Source organism: Hordeum vulgare, chromosome 4H (assembly GCF_904849725.1).
Source record: "Hordeum vulgare subsp. vulgare chromosome 4H, MorexV3_pseudomolecules_assembly, whole genome shotgun sequence".
In the NCBI taxonomy this organism is placed as follows: Eukaryota; Viridiplantae; Streptophyta; class Magnoliopsida; order Poales; family Poaceae; genus Hordeum; species Hordeum vulgare.
Window position 1 is genome coordinate 48,767,887 of NC_058521.1, and position 18,452 is coordinate 48,786,338.

The window sequence follows — 18,452 nt, forward strand, 5'->3', positions numbered from 1 at the left end:
CCATATATTTTCCTCAAACAGCCACCATATCTACCTATTATGGCATTTTCATAGCCATTCCGAGATATATTGCCATGCAACACCACCGTTCCGTTTTTATGACACGCACCATCACTTCCATATTGCGTATAGAGTCATACTTTGTTCTTGATATCAAGTTGTAATCTTTTGAGTTATAAGTAAATAAAAGTGTCATGATTTGCATTATTAGAGCATTGTCCCGCGTGAGAAAAGGATGATGGAAGCCATGACTCCCTCACAAGTTGGGATGAGTCTTCGGACTTTACAAAAAAGAGAGGCCAACGAAGCCCTAAAAAATAGTCCAAAGAAGCCCATCCGAGAAAGAAAAAAATAAAAAAGGAAAAAATGAGAGAAAGAGAGAAGGGACAATGCTACTATCTTTTTTCATACTTGTGCTTCAAAGTAGCACCATGTTCTTCATGAAGAGTCTCCTATTTTGTCACTCTCATATAACTAGTGGAATCACATCTTTTGCACAACCATTTAGTTTTCTTGTTGAGCTTTCATACACTTATAGCTCTAGTGCATTTGTTGCATGGCAATCCCTACTCACTCACATTAATATCTATTGAAGGGCATCTCCATAACCCGTTGATATGCCTAGTTGATGTGAGACTATCTTCTCTTTTTTTGCAACCTCCACCACACTCTATTCCACCTACAGTGCTATATCCATGGCTCACGCTCATGTATTGCATGAGAGTTGAAAAAGTTTGAGAACATAAGAAGTGTGAAACAATTGCTTGATTTTCATCGGGGTTGTGCATGATTTAGATACTTTGTGTGGTGAAGATGGAGCATAGACAGAACATATGATTTTGTAGGGATAACTTTCTAAGAAGTATTATTTCGAAAGGAAGCAATTACGTTATTAGTATGCTTGAAGTATTATTGTTTTTATGTCAATATTAGACCTTTGTTTTGAATCTTATGGATCTGAATGTTCATGCCACAATAGAGAATATTACATGGATAAATATGTTAGGTAGCATTCCACATCAAAAATTATGTTTTTATCATTTACCTACTCGAGGAGGAGCAGGAATTAAGCTTGGGAATGCTTGATACGTCTCCAACATATCTATAATTTTTGATTGTTCCATGCTATTATATTATCTGTTTTGGATGTTTTATATGTTGTTTTATATTATTTTTAGGACTAACCTATTAATCTAGAGCCTAGTGTCACTTTCTGTTTTTTCGACGTTTTTGAGTATTGTAGAAAAGGAATATTCGCAGTCCAAACGGAACAAAATCTCTGGGAAGATTTTTCTTGGACCAGAAGACACCCACGAGACTTGGAGTAGGGGCAGGGCATCTGCTGGGAGGCCACAAGCCTGCACGGCGCGCCCTGGGGGTGGTCGTACCCCTGGCTTGTGGGCCCTCTACAGGTCTCCTAATCCTATTCTTTGGCCTATAAATTCCCAAATATCCCCGTATCGCCAAAAAGAGCCACACAAATAATTTTACACCGCCGGGAACCTCTGTTCCCGAGAGATCCAACCTGGGAGCCTTTTCTGGTAATCTGCCGGAGAGGGAATTGATCACGGATGTCATCTACATCAACTCCATTGCCCCTCCGATGATGTGTGAGTAGTTCACCACAGACCTACGGGTCCATAGCTAGTAGCTAGATGGCTTCTTCTCTCTCTTTGATCTTCAATACCATGTTCTTCATGATCTTCATGGAGATCTATCATATGTAATACTCTTTTGCGGTGTGTTTGTCGAGATCCGATGAATTGTGAGTTTATGTTCAGATTATCTATGAACATTATTTGAGTCTCTTCTAAATTATTATATGCATGATTTCATATCTTTACAAGTCTCTTCGAATTATTGGTTCGGTTTGGCCAACTAGATTGGTAATTTTTTCAATGTGAGAAGTGCTTAGTTTTGGGTTCAATCTTGCGGTGTCCTCACTCGGTGGCATAGTAGGGGTAGCGAGGCAGGTATTGTATTGTTGTCATCGAGGATAAAGGGATGGGGTTTTCATCATATTGCTTGAGTTTATCCCTCTACATCATGTCATCTTACTTAATGTGTTACTCTGTTCTTCATGAACTTAATACTCTATATGCAGGCAGGAGTCGATCGATGTGTGGAGTAATAATAGTAGATCCAGAATCGTTTCGGTCTACTTGACACGGACGTGATGCCTATATGCATACTCATTGCCTTGGATATCTTCATAATTATTTGCTTTTCTATCAATTGCTCGAGAATAATTTGTTCATCCATCGTATTATTTACCTTTATGAGAGAAGCCTCTAGTGAAACCTATGGCCCCCGGGTCTCTTTTCCATATTATATTTTCAGATCTATAAACCAAAAGTACCCAAAATACTTTGCTGCAATTTATTTACTTTTGTTTTACTTTTAGATCTATCAATATTTTATATCCATCTCTATCAGATCTCATCCTTGCAAATAACTGTGAAGGGATTGACAACCCGTTTATAGCGTTAGGTGCAAGTGTTTGATTGTTTGTGTAGGTACTACTATTAGGGCCTTGCTTGTTCCTCCTACTGGATTGATTCCCGGGTTCTCAGCAAACTGAGGGAAATACTTATCTACTTTGCTACATCACCCTTTCCTCTTCAAGGGAAAACCAACACAAGCTCAAGAGGTAGGAGGGGCATGCGAGTTAATATGAGGTGAAGGGACCGGTCCTTTGTAGGTTGGGGGAGGGGCAACTACGGCATGGGTACCTGATACGTCTCCAACGTATCTATAATATTTTATTGTTCCATGTTATTATATTGTTTGTTTTGGATGTTTTATATGCATTAATATGCTATTTTATATTATTTTTTTGGAATAACCTATTAATTTAGAGCCTAGTGCTAGTTTCTATTTTTTCCATATTTTTGAGTATTGCAGATAAGGAATATTAAACGGAGTCCAAACGGAATAAAATCTCCGGAATGATTTTTCTTGGATGAGAAGAAACCTGCCAGACTTGGAGAAGGGGACAGGAGATGTGCCGGGAGACGACAAGCCTGCAGGGTGCACCCTAGGATGGCCTGGCTTGTGGGCCCCCTACAGGTCTCCTAACCCTAATTTGCATCCTATAAATTTGCAAATATCCCCCAATGCCAAAAGAAGACCAAAAAATACTTTTCCGCTGTTGAGAGCCGTGTTCCCGTGAGATCCAATCTGGGAGCCTTTTCCGGTAATCTGCCGGAGAGGGAATTAATCACGGAGGGCATCTACATCAACTCCATTACCCCTCCGATGATGTGTGAGTAGTTCACCACAGACCTACGGGTCCATAGCTAGTAGCTAGATGGCTTCTTCTCTCTCTTTGTTCTTCAATACCATGTTCTTCATGATCTTCATGGGGATTTATCCGATGTAATACTCTTTTGCGTTGTGTTTGTCGTGATCCGATGAATTGTGGGTTTATGTTCAGTTTATCTATGAATATTATTTGAATCTTCTGTGAATTCTTATATGCATGATTTCATATCTTAGCAAGTCTCTTTGAATTATTGGTTTGGTTTGGCCAACTAGATTGGTAATTCTTGCAATGAGAGAAGTGCTTAGTTTTGGGTTCAATCATGCGGTGTCCTCACCGAGTGACAAAGTAGGGTAGTGAGGCACGCATTGCATTGTTGCCATCGAGGATAAAAATATGGTGTTTTCATCATATTGATTGAGTTTATCCCTCTACATCATGTCATCTTACTTAATGCGTTACTTTGTTCTTCATGAACTTAATACTCTAGATGCAGGCAGGAGTCGGTCGATGTGTGGAGTAATAGTAGTAGATGCAGAATCGTTTTGGTCTACTTGACACGGACATGATGCCTATGTGCATAATCATTGCCTTGGATATCTTCATAATTATTCGCTTTTCTATCAATTGCTCGACAGTAATTTGTTCACCCATCGTATTATTTTCCTTCATGAGAGAAGCCTCTAGTGAAACCTATGCCCCCCGGGTCTATTTCCCATATTATACTTTCAGATCTATAAACCAAAAGTACCAAAAATATATTGCTTTTCATTTATTTACTTTTGTTTTACTTTTAGTTATAGCAATCTTTTATATCTATCTCTATCAGATCTCATCCTTGCAAATAACTGTGAAGGGATTGACAACCCCTTTTTAGCGTTGGGTGCAAGTGTTTGATTGTTTGTGTAGGTGCTAAGATTGGGGCCTTGCTTGTTCCTCCTACTGGATTGATACCTTGGTTCTCAACAAACTGAGGGAAATACTTATCTACTTTGCTACATCACCCTTTCCTCTTCAAGGGCAAACCAACGCGGACTCAAGAAGTAGCAGTACCTGACCCATTCTTTCTTTGAGGAGACTTATGATTCAAGGAACTAGCCAATTCATTGGTGGAATCGACATCCGTTTCCGAGGAAATGGGATCAACCACTTCCTTGGGAGCGGTAGGCGGTTTGAAACTCTCAAGGTATTTTTTTAGCGTGTCCTGGAGCTCATCTACCATGGATGATTTGAGAGAGGTCATGGCCTCATTCAAATTACCACGGGTGACCACAGTCTCGTTCGTGGCCGCGTAGTTCTCTCTATCATTAAACCCATCGTCAGCCATACTATTTAGGTGATTAAACCCTTAAAAGAGACGAAGCTATGATACCAATTGAAAGGATCGACATGGTTGACTAGAGGAGGAGGGTGAATATGCAACTACCAAATTTTTGCTCACTTAACCAAATTAGGGTTAGCAACATAAAGGTTGTCTAGATATGCAACTAGGTGAACAACCTATATGATGCTAACAACAATAACAACACAAGCAAGCAAAATGATACAACACAATAATATTTTGCACAAAGTAAAGGTGATAAGTAACCACAAGTGGAGCCGGTGGAGACGAGAATGTGTTACCGAAGTTCGTTCCCTTTGACGGGAAGCACGTCTCCGTTGGAGCAGTGTGGAGGCACAATGCTCCCCAAGAAGCTAGTAGGATCACCGTATTCTCCTCACGCCCTCATAGAATGCAAGATGTCGTGATTTCCACTAGTGGTGCCCTTGAAGGCGACAACCTAACCTTTTCAAACAAGGTTGGGGGCAATCTGCACAAGCTTAATTGGAGGCTCCCAACACCACCATGAAGCTTCACCACAATGGATTGTGGCTCCGACATGACCTCTTCTGTATAGTGTGCTCAAACACCCAATAGTAACAAGATCTGCAAGGGATTAGTGAGGGGAATAAAATTTCTCTTGGTGGAAGTGTACTACCGCTGAGCCGAGCGTACTATCACTTGGGTGCTTCAAGCTCACCCAAATAGAATAACAGAAGTACTCTAAATTTGCTGGAAGGAAAGTGGGTGCATAAGGTATGTGTACGTGTTGATTTCACCCAAACCTTTCCAATACGAACCCCTCTTGATAGTAGGGTTTTTCCTATGACTCAAATACCACGGAAAATGAGACACCGGGAATACCCGTCTTCACTAATCACCACCGAGGGAACAAAATCATCTTGTGCCATAATAGATTATCTGAAATGCTCAATGCACACGACTAGTACACAAAACGCATTGTCATCAATCACCAAAACCACTAAAGAAGAAATATGCCCCAACACTAGGGAGTAGATGCGTCTAAGGGCTGCTAGTTCCCCCTCAAATACAAGGTATGAGTTAGGGTTTACATGAGGGAGATACAATCTATCATGCCGCCCTCCCGACTTGTAGTTCAGAAGGTCCCCTAACCGCCTATATGTCTCCATGGGCCTTCCTCCAGTCTTTTGCTGAAGATGGTGATGAAGGCCGAGTCCATCTTCAAGAGTGATACCTTCTACCTATCACAAAGGTACTTCTCTAAATGCTCACCAAAAATCAAGAGCAAGGAAACTTATCGATAACATTGATGTCGAAGATCCTCGTGTACCATAGGCAGATGGCGCCCCAAAATCTGGAAGTGGTCCCGTGTGGAAGCCGATGCGTCGAGGAAGAAGTCATTGGTGAGTCACTATGTCCAAGAACCACACCACGACAATAAGGCCGTATCAACATAACAAGAACTCGGGTAGATGTTACGCTTGTGCATATGCAACGGGTGCAACATGAGCATATCACCCACGCAAATAATGCGTTTTGACACCATGCATGAAAATATGGCTAGGCACATTATTTCGACATTAGTTCGTCCTATCCAAAATGTCTTGCTCCAATTACCATGACCAGAAATTCAGGGAAAGGTTGTTGCATGGAAGCTTCGGCATCTCTTGAGGGAAATAAAAAATATGGATTATTAGAAGCAAGAAAGGAAATGCAAAACCACCAATCAACTAGGTTGAGCACCCCTAACTCCTTTCTGAGGTCCACCATGGTTTGTGGTCAAAAGGAAATGTGAAGGGGGTGATCCTAGAGATGAGGATCTATGCCAAATTAGTTATTGATGGAGTGCAACTTCCCTCTCGTTGCCGATGACTACCAGGAAGTCAACGAAGTCAGCACCAGAAGTAACTTGAGAAGCAACATGATGACAAATGTTGATGTTTCTAGGTCTTAGGCTCCTCGTAAGCAACATGACTCCAAGACATTTTGTACTCCAATGCATAGAGATAGAATATTACTCCCATCATCGGGGGAGGGTGGGGTAAAGGAGAAAAACTATGATTTTTCACGATACCCCGACGGGGAACTCAAATAACAAGACAACATATATTTTCTTGCAGCAACTAACGACAACACCAACATATAAGTATGTTCCTTGAGGGAACTGTATATACATAACCTGCATCATAATCTTGAATTTTCCTTTTATATTTTCTAATAGATCATTTTCCCTCATGAAACAATATCTTCTCGGTTTTCTCACTTGATCTACTACTTTTCACCCCCCCCCCCCCTTTTTTTTGCATATCTTAATGTGTAGATCAAATCAAGGATACACACCTTGCTGAAATATAATTCAAAATCCGGTTATATACACTACTTTGGCACTACTATGATGGTAGTCCTACTTTGGTATAGCGTCGAAACTTCATCTTTCTTCACTGATGGACTGGACTGCCGCCATGTGTCGTGGTCACAGCCGTTGCCTACGCCAATAGAAAGCCGTTGCCTACTCTTCTACCCGCACACGCGGCTACACAAACAGGAACAGGCACCCCGATTTGCTCGCGCACGAGGAATCATACGGACACGACACCCACGGGTGCGCTCCGCCTCGATCCAATCCCCGCTTGCTTCCCGGCCCCACGCCCTACCCGCTCCTCCCCTCCCTACGCCCGGCCCATACACCAACACCGACGCGGACGCCACGCCCCGCGTCGGCTCGCCCATCAGACCATACACCGGGTCCACCGCCCCCTCGTGCCAGTCACATCCCTCTCCGATCGGAGGCGCAGCGTGGCCGCGGCGTCGATCCCCCGTGGAAGCCTCCGCGTGTCGCGCCCCATAAATATCCGACCTCGCCGGCGCCCGCGCCCTCCGAGAACTCCCCTTCTCCGCCGTGCCCAAACCCTAACCAGCCGCACTAGTACAGCGCTGCCGCTGCTACTAATCCTACCGCTACCCTGCTGCCACGGCAGCGTCGGCTGCTCCTGCCGCTGCTCTGCTGCTAGCTGGCGCCGAAACCCTAGCCCCGCCCGATGTCGCAGCAGGATCCGGCGGCCGGGGAGGAGCTGCCGGGGGGCCTCTCGCGGAGCAGCTCCGCCAGCCGGCTCAACGCGCAGGCGCCCGAGTTCGTGCCGCGTGTCGCCGCGGCGCCCCCGCCCCCCGCGCCGGTGCAGCCCGTGATCCACGTCTTCGCCGCGCCGCCCCCGCCGCCGCCCGCGTCCTTCTTCGCCGCGGGCCCGCCCCCGCCCCGGCCGCCGTTCGAGTTCTACGCGGCCGTCGGTGCTGCTGCCGCGGGCTTTGTTGCTGTGCCTGAGCATGAGATGGGGGCCGAGCAAGCGGTGCCGCCGCCGCCGCCTCCGGCCCAGGCGCACCAGCAGGGGAGAGAGCTGATCACGGACGACGTGCTGCACAAGATCACCAAGCAGGTTGGTGCTCCTCTTGTTCGTTGCTGTGTTGCTCGATTTCGAATAGGCGCAGTTAGATCAGGAATAAAGAGAAGAAGAAGAAGGTTAATTTGCTAGGTTTCTAGTAACTGCGTCGTCAGATATATTTGTCATGTGTGACTCTTAAAAAGCTTTCTGCTATTTCGGCAATTATAGCCGGGCCTGAGTCGATTTTTTTATTCTGAGCTCTTCGGTATCAAACTGCTGTGTAGTTATTACATAAACGTTTGCATATTCAATAACTGGACCACTCTGAGTGGAATGGGATCACCAGGAAGCTAAACCTATCATATTGTGGTATTTGCGCAGTTGTAGTGTGTGGGCTTGGATTACATTGTATACGCTTTTAGTGGTGTAGTTTGATGTAATTGGGCTGCACCATAATATAATGAGTTGATTTTTAACCATGTCAATTAAATAGGTCCATATTGTGAGTAGCATCTTGATTTGAAACTGTAATCCAGTCAAGTTTCAACTCTTCTGTAGATCGTTATCTTTGGTGCTCTCACACTTCCGTCTCATGGTGTTATATTAATGTTTTTCATTTATTATTATGCTACACGGATAGTTTTTTCTCTACTTATTCATTTCATTAATTTATAAACTTTGCAGGTGGAGTATTACTTTAGTGATATAAACCTGGCCACCACAGAGCATTTGATGAGGTTTATTACTAAGGATCCCGAAGGATATGGTGAGTTGTATGCTTGCATCTGAAGCTATTTCGTTGGGACTTGTCTGGAAGATGTCATCACTCATTCACTATTTTATTTTTTATTTTGTAGCTTTCTATTCCATGAATAGAAAAAATTATCATGTTTATGATCTTGCTACTTTAAAGCTTTCAGCTGACAGTGAGACTCAAAAAAGGCTTCCAAAAATGAATAACTGGATATATTATGCATGTTACCATTTCATTACTTTCCTAGATGATACATGTTTCTTTCTTTGAAACGAAGATAGCATCTACTTGACATAATATAGATCTTGCTTTTTTTTGCAGTATCTTATGTTATTTTGGATACTTTTTCTCTTGGGCTGTCTTTGATCTAATTAGGAATTAAGATTGCATTGATTCATTCTATTATAAAATTTGGGCAAAGGATTGGACTGTAATTTGTCCAATGCCAATTGACAAATCAAGATTTAAAAAAAAATCTTATCGTTTGCTCCCTCCGATCCATATTAATTGTGGGAGTACGAAGTTGTACTAAAGCTGTGCCAATTAATATGGATCGGAGGGAGTAGTATTATCTTCTACTGTCTCCCAGTTATCAACAGGACAATGGTTGCCATACTGATCGGAAAATAGTTACCCAAATTTGACTGAGTTCTCTCATATGAAAGTCTTTCAACTGTGACTTTCATATGCTACTTTTGTTCACTTTATTTTGATATAGAAACAGGAAATCAGGTTCTGTCTATTATAGAGAAAAAATACCTCCTTTGATACTTGGACAAACAAATACATATTGGTATCTGATTAACATTCTCACTCAATGCAGTACCGATGTCAGTTGTTGCTTCCTTTAAGAAAATTAAGGCTCTGGTGCAAAGTAGTTCCATGCTTGCTTCAGCTCTTCGGACTTCATCAAAGCTTGTAAGTTCAATGATAATCCTGTTGTATATTGTGGCCAGATCTCAGAATGGACTTCTATTATTTTTGAAATTCTTTCATTCATCAACAGGGTACTGTCCTTCATAAGTCATAAGAATATGATCAATTGCAGCACATCTACTACTGCTTGCTTGTCATTCCTCTGCATGTTACTTGTGACTGCAGTTACATTTATGATTGTTTGGTTATACATGCAGGTGGTGAGTGAAGATGGAAACAGAGTAAAGCGGGGACAACCATTTACAGAATCAGATTTAGAAGAACTCCAGGTAATTATGAGGTCTTTATACATTGCATGCAACAACCATATGCTTTACTTTCCTTTTTATGGTAAAATGGCTAGACTGTAATAATGAAGACTTGCTCTGTCTTGTAGTCCCGAATTGTTGTTGCAGAAAATCTTCCAGATGATCATTGTTACCAGAACCTTATGAAGATTTTCTCATCTGCTGGCAGGTAATAGTTATTGTAGATCAGCAAAGAGTGCAGCTATTCTCTTTCTGTCTTGAGAAAACTGCGACATGTTTCTCTGCTGATTCTTGTTTGCCGTGTTGCAGCGTAAAGACAATCAGAACATGCTATCCTCAGACCCCAAACGGCAGTGGTCCAGTCACTAATAGATCTGCTAAACTAGATATGCTTTTTGCCAACAAGGTAATTATTATTCCTGTTTATAACATTCAAATATAATCTCATATTCTTAATGGCAGTTGTTTTCTGATGCATGGGTAACTATTTTTGATCCATTGAATCTTTCCTGAACCCTGTATCCTTGGACAGCCTGAATGGACTAAGTTCAGTGCAACATATATTCTTTGATGTGAAATAGGGGTGGATATGTGTGGATGCATTATTTACATGGTATTATTAGACTAGATAATGGCCCGTGCATTGCACCCGAGGCATAAATATTCTACTAGTGGATTAGTCTGTGAGTTACGTTCCCAAATTACTGCGATTGTGTAAAAATATAAGATCTTATTTGGCAAACTCTTAGTTGGTAAGCATCTATTGGCTTACCAAAGAAAACGTAATTTTATTTGGTACTCCCTCCGTCCGGGTTTATTAGGCCCCCCAACCAGATTGCAGATACCAAGAAATCATGATTAATGCCTAAAATAAGCATCCGCTTCTTCGGTTTTCCATGCATAATTTATTGCCAAAGTAAATCCCGCTTCGCCCGCATGCAACCCCATGCTCGGCTCAGGCGCGCGCGGTACTGCTGCTACTTTTTCGCGAGCTGGGACGCTGCATGGCGCATGCATGCCCCAATTGATGGATGATTAGAAGCGCATGCATTGGCAGGCTGCAAGAGCAAGCTCCCGCCATGTTTACTACACTTGGGAAAACGAACCGCAGTTGGGGAGATCGAAAAAGCAACGAAACATTTTCTCGCTTTTGGCAGCTGGATCGAGCAGGGCCTAATAAGAGTGGACGCGCTCCCTCCGCCCAGGGGCCCAATAATTCTTTTTAAGTAGGAGATATGAGAGGTTTATGTGATTTTTATTAATGCTCTGGATGTGGTTGCATGCATTCAAGTTCCACGCTAGCATGCTTAGGTAGCTGTCATGTTGTGTAGTAGGGGTGTATACTAGGCTTATTAAGGGGTCTCTCTCCATACAATAAAATAGTCGTTATAATTGAGATTTTAATATCAACTGGATATCCTGTGCCATTTTTAGGCCAAGGTGTCCCCATAAGAGGTTTTAATATCCCGTGCCATTTTCTCATTACCAATTATACAATAAGATATAGAAGAGTTAATACATGTACACTGCCTCCCGGCCACTTACATCCTCTCCCCCCCAGAGCACCCACAAATCCTAGCTCCATAGGAAAAACAAATTCCAATAATTTTGTCTGTGTTATGCTGATTTGGCCAATAATTGTGCGATATGCAGCTTGGTTTAAATGAATGTTTGCATTTTTACAGTTAAACTGTTGTTATCATAGTCTTTGTTCTCACCATTGTCTTGATGTGTGTTAGTGCACCGTTGCTGATGTATGTATGTGAAGCTGATTGTTTTTCCCTGATGGCAGCTGCACGCTTTTGTTGAGTATGAGACTGTTGAGGATGCTGAGAAAGCGGTATTTATCATTACACAACCTCTTTAATAGCATAATAACTTGTTTGCCCGTATTACCAATGACATCACTTCATCCAATACAGATTGTGGTGCTTAATGATGAGAGGAACTGGAGAAGCGGGCTTAGAGTTCGGTTGTTGAATTCTTGCATGGTAACCATCCATTGGGTTTAATCAATTGGACATGAGATAGTTTTTGTGCTTAACTGCTTAAGCAAAACATCATGATGATAAGTACTTGCCATAACATCTCAAGCCATTGGGTTGCGATGAGGCTACAAGAATAAATCATTTGTACAACTTGATTTCTTATACACGTAATTCTGTCATTTTGCAAATGCGACTCTGTTTACATTTGTAATGATGCATTAATAATGCATATTTTCTCCTTAGTTCTTGTAGGTCAGCTTAAGTATGGTACATTTACTAGGGTCTAAGGTCGAAGTGTGTTTAGAAAGACTCGTTTCTTCTTTTAGGAGTCAATCTTTTTTTGATTGGCAAATTACAATCATACTGAATGCATGAGATTACAAAGATCATGGGGCGTAACATATTTGGCAAGGGCTGAGCTTTACCCCCCCCCCCCCCCCCCCCCGCGCCGCTCTGGAAAAAAGTATGACCACCACGCGCGCCAAGCTGTTGGATCTAATTTAGAGTTGGCAAAATGCTCGCCCTATGATTCTCACTTGTTCTCCTCAACGACTCCAAAGCCTACCAATCGCAAGCTGACAATTCATGTTGCATCACCTGGACTGCATAATGACACGCATAAGCTTCTGCGGTAAGCATGTTTGGCATATAATCATATAGATTTGACTCATGGAGGTGGCTTCAACTCAACTGTTCAAGTGATAGAATTTTCAGTCATGCTCATTGTTACACTCCTCCATCTTGTTTCGGCTGCTTTCTACACTGCACAAAACTCTTGACTCGAGCATCTTTGTTTGAGATCATGTCCTTATAGACTGATTTAATCATGCCCTAGTTTTCTAAAAAATAACATCTTGTTCGATTGGATGTTAATCGGCAATAATTGAATATGCAAAGTACTCCTCTGTAAAGGAACATAAGACCGTTTAGATCACTAAAGTAGTGATCTAAATGCTCTTATATTTCTCTAGAGGGAGTATATGGGAATGCCACTTAGAAATATACATTCCAAATTTGCTCTCAGAAAAGAATGCTGCAAGTCCCTTAGAAGGAAATACCGGAGTGGCTCAACACTATCCATTTTGAACCCTCCGGACATATCAAATATGAAGTCTGCCATAATGAAACTACCATTAGTTGCATTTACTTCACTTTATCGTGGCATCCAGCACCAGTTGACATAATTACCTATGACAAGGAACAACAATGGAAGTATGCTTGGTGATGTTCATGCACGGTTTGTGTTCCAAATTAGCTGCCACTAAATTGTGGCTGTATTGAAGCCAAACTGCGCCATTGTATGGTTCCCTTATAAAAAAACGTGTTTGAGTCTCCTCGGAGGTTATGGATGTGAAATAATGGATGCGTTCGGCTTGAACCGTTACGCAATAACTAATTTTAGCAATGTCAATATTTTTTTTGGCTTGGCATGCTTTTTGAAGATTGTCGTTACTTGAAGTTGCAACTCATTTTTATTATTCGTGTCCGTATGAAGTATCACCACAAAATATCTCCATCTTTTTTGGATGCACCTCCAAGGAAATTTCGACTAATATACTCCAGAAGGTTGATGTGTTAACATGTATGTAAGTTTAGCTTGTTAATATGAAAACAAAAGCAATTGCTTTTGAGAAACTGTAACTTAAAAAAACGGATTTTTGACATGCATTTGGATAAAAAAAATCATGAACCTCGTTCCTCAGAAATAAAAAATCATGAACCTTTTTGGTGTTAGCAAGGCATCTTTTAACATAAGTAGTTCACCTCCCTGTTTAATCACACCTTCGCCCTACAGTATGTTCCAACCTCAAACAGTGACCCATTTATTTCACTTCTGATCTATTAGGAAGAATCATAAATTTGATGTATCATTTGAGAATTACATCAATTAACAACTTAAAATATGTCACAGTGCTTTTAAAAATTTGTTTGTGTATCGTAGAAGTAGTTTAATATCATAGTTAAAAAAGGCGTGCCCTGCTTAAGCGCGCCTAGCCTCTAGGCGATAGCAAAACGCTCAGCGCTTTATTGTGCTCAGAAAAGCGCAAGGCAGTGGCAAGACGCACAATTAGCGCCTAGGTGCTTTTCTTTTAACTTTGCTTAATACTCCCTCTGTACCTAAATAATTGTAGAGTTCTCCCCAACTACAATTATTTAGGTACAGAGGGAGTATACGCCAACAATCCTTTGTTTTGTTTCTTTGCATGTTGCATAAAAAAACTGTTTCCTAAAACGTTCTAATGGTTTTGTGTTATAGGCTAAGGGAGGCAAAGGCAAGAAGGGTGGGCATGAAACTGATGTACACGGTGAGGAGGATGTTTCCACTTCTGATCAACCAAATGATAAACATTCAGAAGAAATATCTCAACCGTCAGATGCAATAGGAGAGCATGTTGTAAGTATTCCTTCCGCCGTTTTGGAACATAGTCTCTTTTTCCAGTCTTGCTAAAGGTGTGCATGAGATTTAATGATATTTTATCTTGATTAGCCTCATTATTTTTGGTCTCTATTCAGCATATTTGGGTAAGCACCACACTTAAGTGTTCTTTCTCCTTCACAAGACATTAAGACCATTGATAATATGCTCCCTCGTTTCTACCAAGAACTGAGTGCTAGCTCAGTGGCTTGAGCTCATGGTGGGGTGGGTCTCACCCCACCCGCGTTCGAGCTGCCTCAAAGTGGATTGGATTCCACTGGGGTGTTATTTCTGCAGAGAGTTCTCATCTTCATTTTAACCAACGGGCAGTTAAAGAGTGATTCTCTCCCCTTAGCCAACGTCTTTTTCTACCACTTTCTTACTTTTGTAAGTTAATCAATGCCCAGCCTGACCAGAGTGCTTTATAGTCTCCCGAGTTTATAGTCTTCATTTTACTTCAGAAGAGAAATGTATGAAGTACTTTATAGTCTCCCGAGTTTCCTTCATTATTGAACATACCATACAAAGAATTTAATAAGAACCATTGCCAACATTTGTCCAAATATAAGCCCAATTTGAAAGAGCAGTCTTTGTGTTTGCTGTCAACCAGCTAATACCAGAAGAATATTCAACTTGGTACTTGTCTTGTAGTTTCAGCAGTACGTCGCTGCAAGTTTACCCGCTTTTTCTTTGAGTTGTCACCTGAATTGCTTGAGATATAGTTTATTTTGTCTGTTTATATACCTCAAAGTGGATTCCACTGGGGTGTTATCTGCAATATTTCTGCAGAGAGGTCTCATCTTCTATTTAACCAACGGGCAGTTAAAGAGTGATTCTCTCCCCTTAGCCAACGTCTTTTTCTACCACTTTCTTACTTTTGTAAATTAATCAATGCCCAGCCTGACCATAGTGCACCTTCAGGAGAGAAATGTATGAAGTACTTTATAGTCTCACGAGTTTCCTTCATTATTGAACATACCATACAAAGAATTTAAAAAGTACCATTGCCAACATCTGTCCAAATATAAGCCCAATTTGGAAGAGCAGTCTTTGTGTTTGCTGTCAACCAGCTAATACCAGAAGAATATTCAACTTGTTACTTGTCTTGTAGTTTCAGCAGTACGTTGCTGCAAGTTTACCCACTTTTTCTTTGAGTTGTCACCTGAATTGTTTGAGATTCAGTTTATTTTGTCTGTTTATATACCTCCAAGCTTGTTTGAAGGGACTTTTCCCCATTGACCTGAAAAACATTTATTTTGTACAGTCTGAGGAAAGCACTGGAGATATGGGGCGCGGCAGAGGCCGAGGACGAGGACGTGGAGGCAGAGGCAGAGGGCGTGGCTACCATAACAACCATAACAACAATCAATACCACCATAACAACCATCCACAGCAGCAGCACCACTACCACCACCAAAACAGCAACAATCAAGGTAACAACCGGAGTGGCGCCCATCCTGTCGGAACGCCACCTTCCAGCCACCCAGTCAAGGCTGAGCAACAACAGACACAGTCATCGCCACCTGCGGGAGCTAACAAGCAGCTTCCAGGGCCCCGTATGCCAGACGGCACTCGTGGGTTCTCAATGGGCAGAGGAATGCCGCAAACATCGACGCCCAGCGTATCCACTAGTGAACCTTGAACTTGATTCGCGCCACAGGACAGACGAGACACAGCTTGTGCTGCTGATTTGTCATGTTGATAGAGAGATGCTGAGAGACTGTCTTTTAGAAGTCTTGTCTTTTGGAGTGTGCTTTCTGATTTACAGACCATAATATGGTTTTGCACGTGCTGTGTGTACTTTAAAACCGGTAGCGCAGTGGTTTCTGAGTGATTACGGTCACCATTTTGTAACTCCTATTTTTGTGCTCCTTTTTGCCTCTTTGACTGTAAGATTGTAGAAGTAAAAGCTCATGTGGACACAGAAAAAGTAAAGAAAATAAAAGGAACATGATAAAAAATGTGATGTTTTATGCAGTGCACTTTTATATCCTATACCTCAGCTGAGAGAGATTGATGGCGATTTGTAGATATTTTTGAAAATGCCAAAATATAATGTCAGATTTTTAGGCATGGTAAATTGAACGTTTTTCATGGCAATTTATGTGCATTTAATTAGCGAGAGTCAAGTTTTTGATTCACACGAATGTAGCAAAGAGAAGAGATAGAAAAGGTTTCCTTGGTCACAATTCTAACAAATAATTCTATAATTCATTTGGAACCTTTAGTAAACGGCTTCACTATCACTCGACGAGCTAGCAGCGCATCGTCGGGAAAGACTCCCTCATGAGGCCAAATGTCACAATTGTTAGAATGATATTTATAATGGCCTTTGATTTTATGCATTCTAGTCTTTTGGCATTCACACACACACACATCTCTCCCTAATAATAAAGCAAATTCGGTTTCTAGTCGTCCGTCTTGGAAATTATCCCTAAATTTTGCATTAATTACCCACCATGCCACCGGTAAGTAAAAGAAACGTTACACAAAGCGAAAAATCTTGGACTGGGCCGGCCCATGTAAAAACCTCCTATATTACGCTCTGCACGCTGGGAGAATATCCAGCACACCGTATGGGCCGGCCAATGCACAGGCGCCTACTTTTAGTTCCGTTTATTTCTTTATTGTCAGTTCCGTTTTAGTTTTTAATTTTAAATAAATTAGAACTTCAAATAATCTTTAAAATTTTAATAAACTGAAAAATATAAATCAACATATTTAAAAAATTAAAATGTTTGTGGCTTCAAAAACTGCTCGGAGTTTTGTAAAAAATACTCGCATATACAATAAAATGTTTGCAATTTTAGAAAAAATGTTTGTACAATAAGCAAAGTCCATGATCTCAAATAAAATTCAATGTATTAAAAATTATTAAAGGCATTTAACAAAATGCTTTCTAATTCAAAATATGTTAATGCATTTAAAAAATGTCCTAAAATTTTAAAAATAGCTAATGCCTGTTTTGATAGTTTCTTTTTTTATTAAAATTTTCCGTTCTATTTTTGTTTATTTATAAGTTAAATAATTTAGAATTACAAAAACTTTTGCATATTAAAAAATAGGAATTTTAAACTAAAATGCCGAGAATATTTATTTTGAATTAAAAATAGGATTCAAAAAAGCGTCGGATTTTATATTTTTTTTGCAAATTCCAAAACAATGTCCATGAATTTAATAAATATATGACTAGTTTATAAAAATGTTTGTTTATTCAGAAAAGCTTCACGCGTTTCAAAAAATGTTTGTAAATTTAAAATAAAATCCTCAACATAAAAAATTATGTTCGTCTTTTCTTGAATTGGTCGCCAATTCAAAAGAAAATATTTAAACCCGTTCAAAATATAAAAAATATTCACGATTTTTAATAAATGTTTGTGAATTGTAAAAAATGTTCTCGATTTTAAAATTATTCCGATATTTGTAAAATTGTTCACGAAAGATCTAATGTATGTAGTTAAACATTAATGCTTATAAGTCTTTGTGACAATATACATGTGTGAATTTTGAAGAATTAACTGTTGGATATTATTGTATGTTTTCTAAAAAAAATTCTTTAAATTCAGAATAAATCTTTGAGTTACCAAGATTTTTGACAACCATTGATATATATTTTTTGAAAATGTAAAGATTGCTTCAATTTTTGAATAAATTTAAAAGAAGAAAGATTTTCTTTCATTTGTGCACAAAATTTCTAAATCAAGCGATGATATGTGAACATAATATGGTCACCATCATTGGAGATTATGTTTTTTTTTCTTCCGTGGCAACGCACGGGCCATTTTGCTAGTAATAATAACGCAAATAGGGTTTCTGGTCGTCCGTCATGGCATTTTTGCAAAAACACCCCTCGATTTTTCGGTATTCAACCTGCAGTCCGTTTTTAAGTCAAAAAACGAATCGTTTTTGCATTTTGCAGAAAACCTCCTGATGTTTCAGGTAATCAACCCGCAGTCCAGATTTAAGTTAGAAAACGAATCATTTGCCTTTTTACAAAATAGTCCTCTTACTTTCCAATGTATGAAAACAAGTCCCCATCCCCTTCCTCCGTCCGCTCCCCATCGCCTGCGCTAGCCACCGTCGGGTCAGGGACCGGCGCCGTTGCCCACCTAAGCTAGCCATCGTCGTGTCAGGGAACGGTGGCCCACCTGCACCGCCCCCGCCCACC

At 40.7% G+C, this 18,452-nt stretch overlaps 1 protein-coding gene across 1 annotated transcript; it reads left to right on the forward strand.

The window, feature by feature from the left end:
- Nucleotides 1-7,368: 7,368 nt before the first annotated feature.
- Nucleotides 7,369-16,245, forward strand: LOC123447826 (la-related protein 6B). Its single transcript, XM_045124513.1, has 10 exons — nucleotides 7,369-7,996; nucleotides 8,627-8,708; nucleotides 9,520-9,614; nucleotides 9,830-9,901; nucleotides 10,009-10,088; nucleotides 10,190-10,286; nucleotides 11,673-11,720; nucleotides 11,803-11,871; nucleotides 14,126-14,263; nucleotides 15,549-16,245. Exons 1-10 carry the CDS (start codon nucleotides 7,604-7,606, stop codon nucleotides 15,924-15,926), a joined length of 1,452 nt encoding a protein of 483 aa, XP_044980448.1. The 5' UTR covers nucleotides 7,369-7,603; the 3' UTR covers nucleotides 15,927-16,245.
- The last annotated feature ends 2,207 nt before the right edge of the window (nucleotides 16,246-18,452 follow it).

Bases quoted from the DNA above. Each gene is read 5' to 3' on its own strand.
- LOC123447826 (XM_045124513.1), top strand. From the start codon at position 7,604: ATGTCGCAGCAGGATCCGGCGGCCGGGGAGGAGCTGCCGGGGGGCCTC. The intron at 9,615-9,829 runs GTAAGTTCAATG...TTATACATGCAG, and splicing joins TTCGGACTTCATCAAAGCTT to GTGGTGAGTGAAGATGGAAA. The intron at 10,089-10,189 runs GTAATAGTTATT...GCCGTGTTGCAG, and splicing joins ATTTTCTCATCTGCTGGCAG to CGTAAAGACAATCAGAACAT.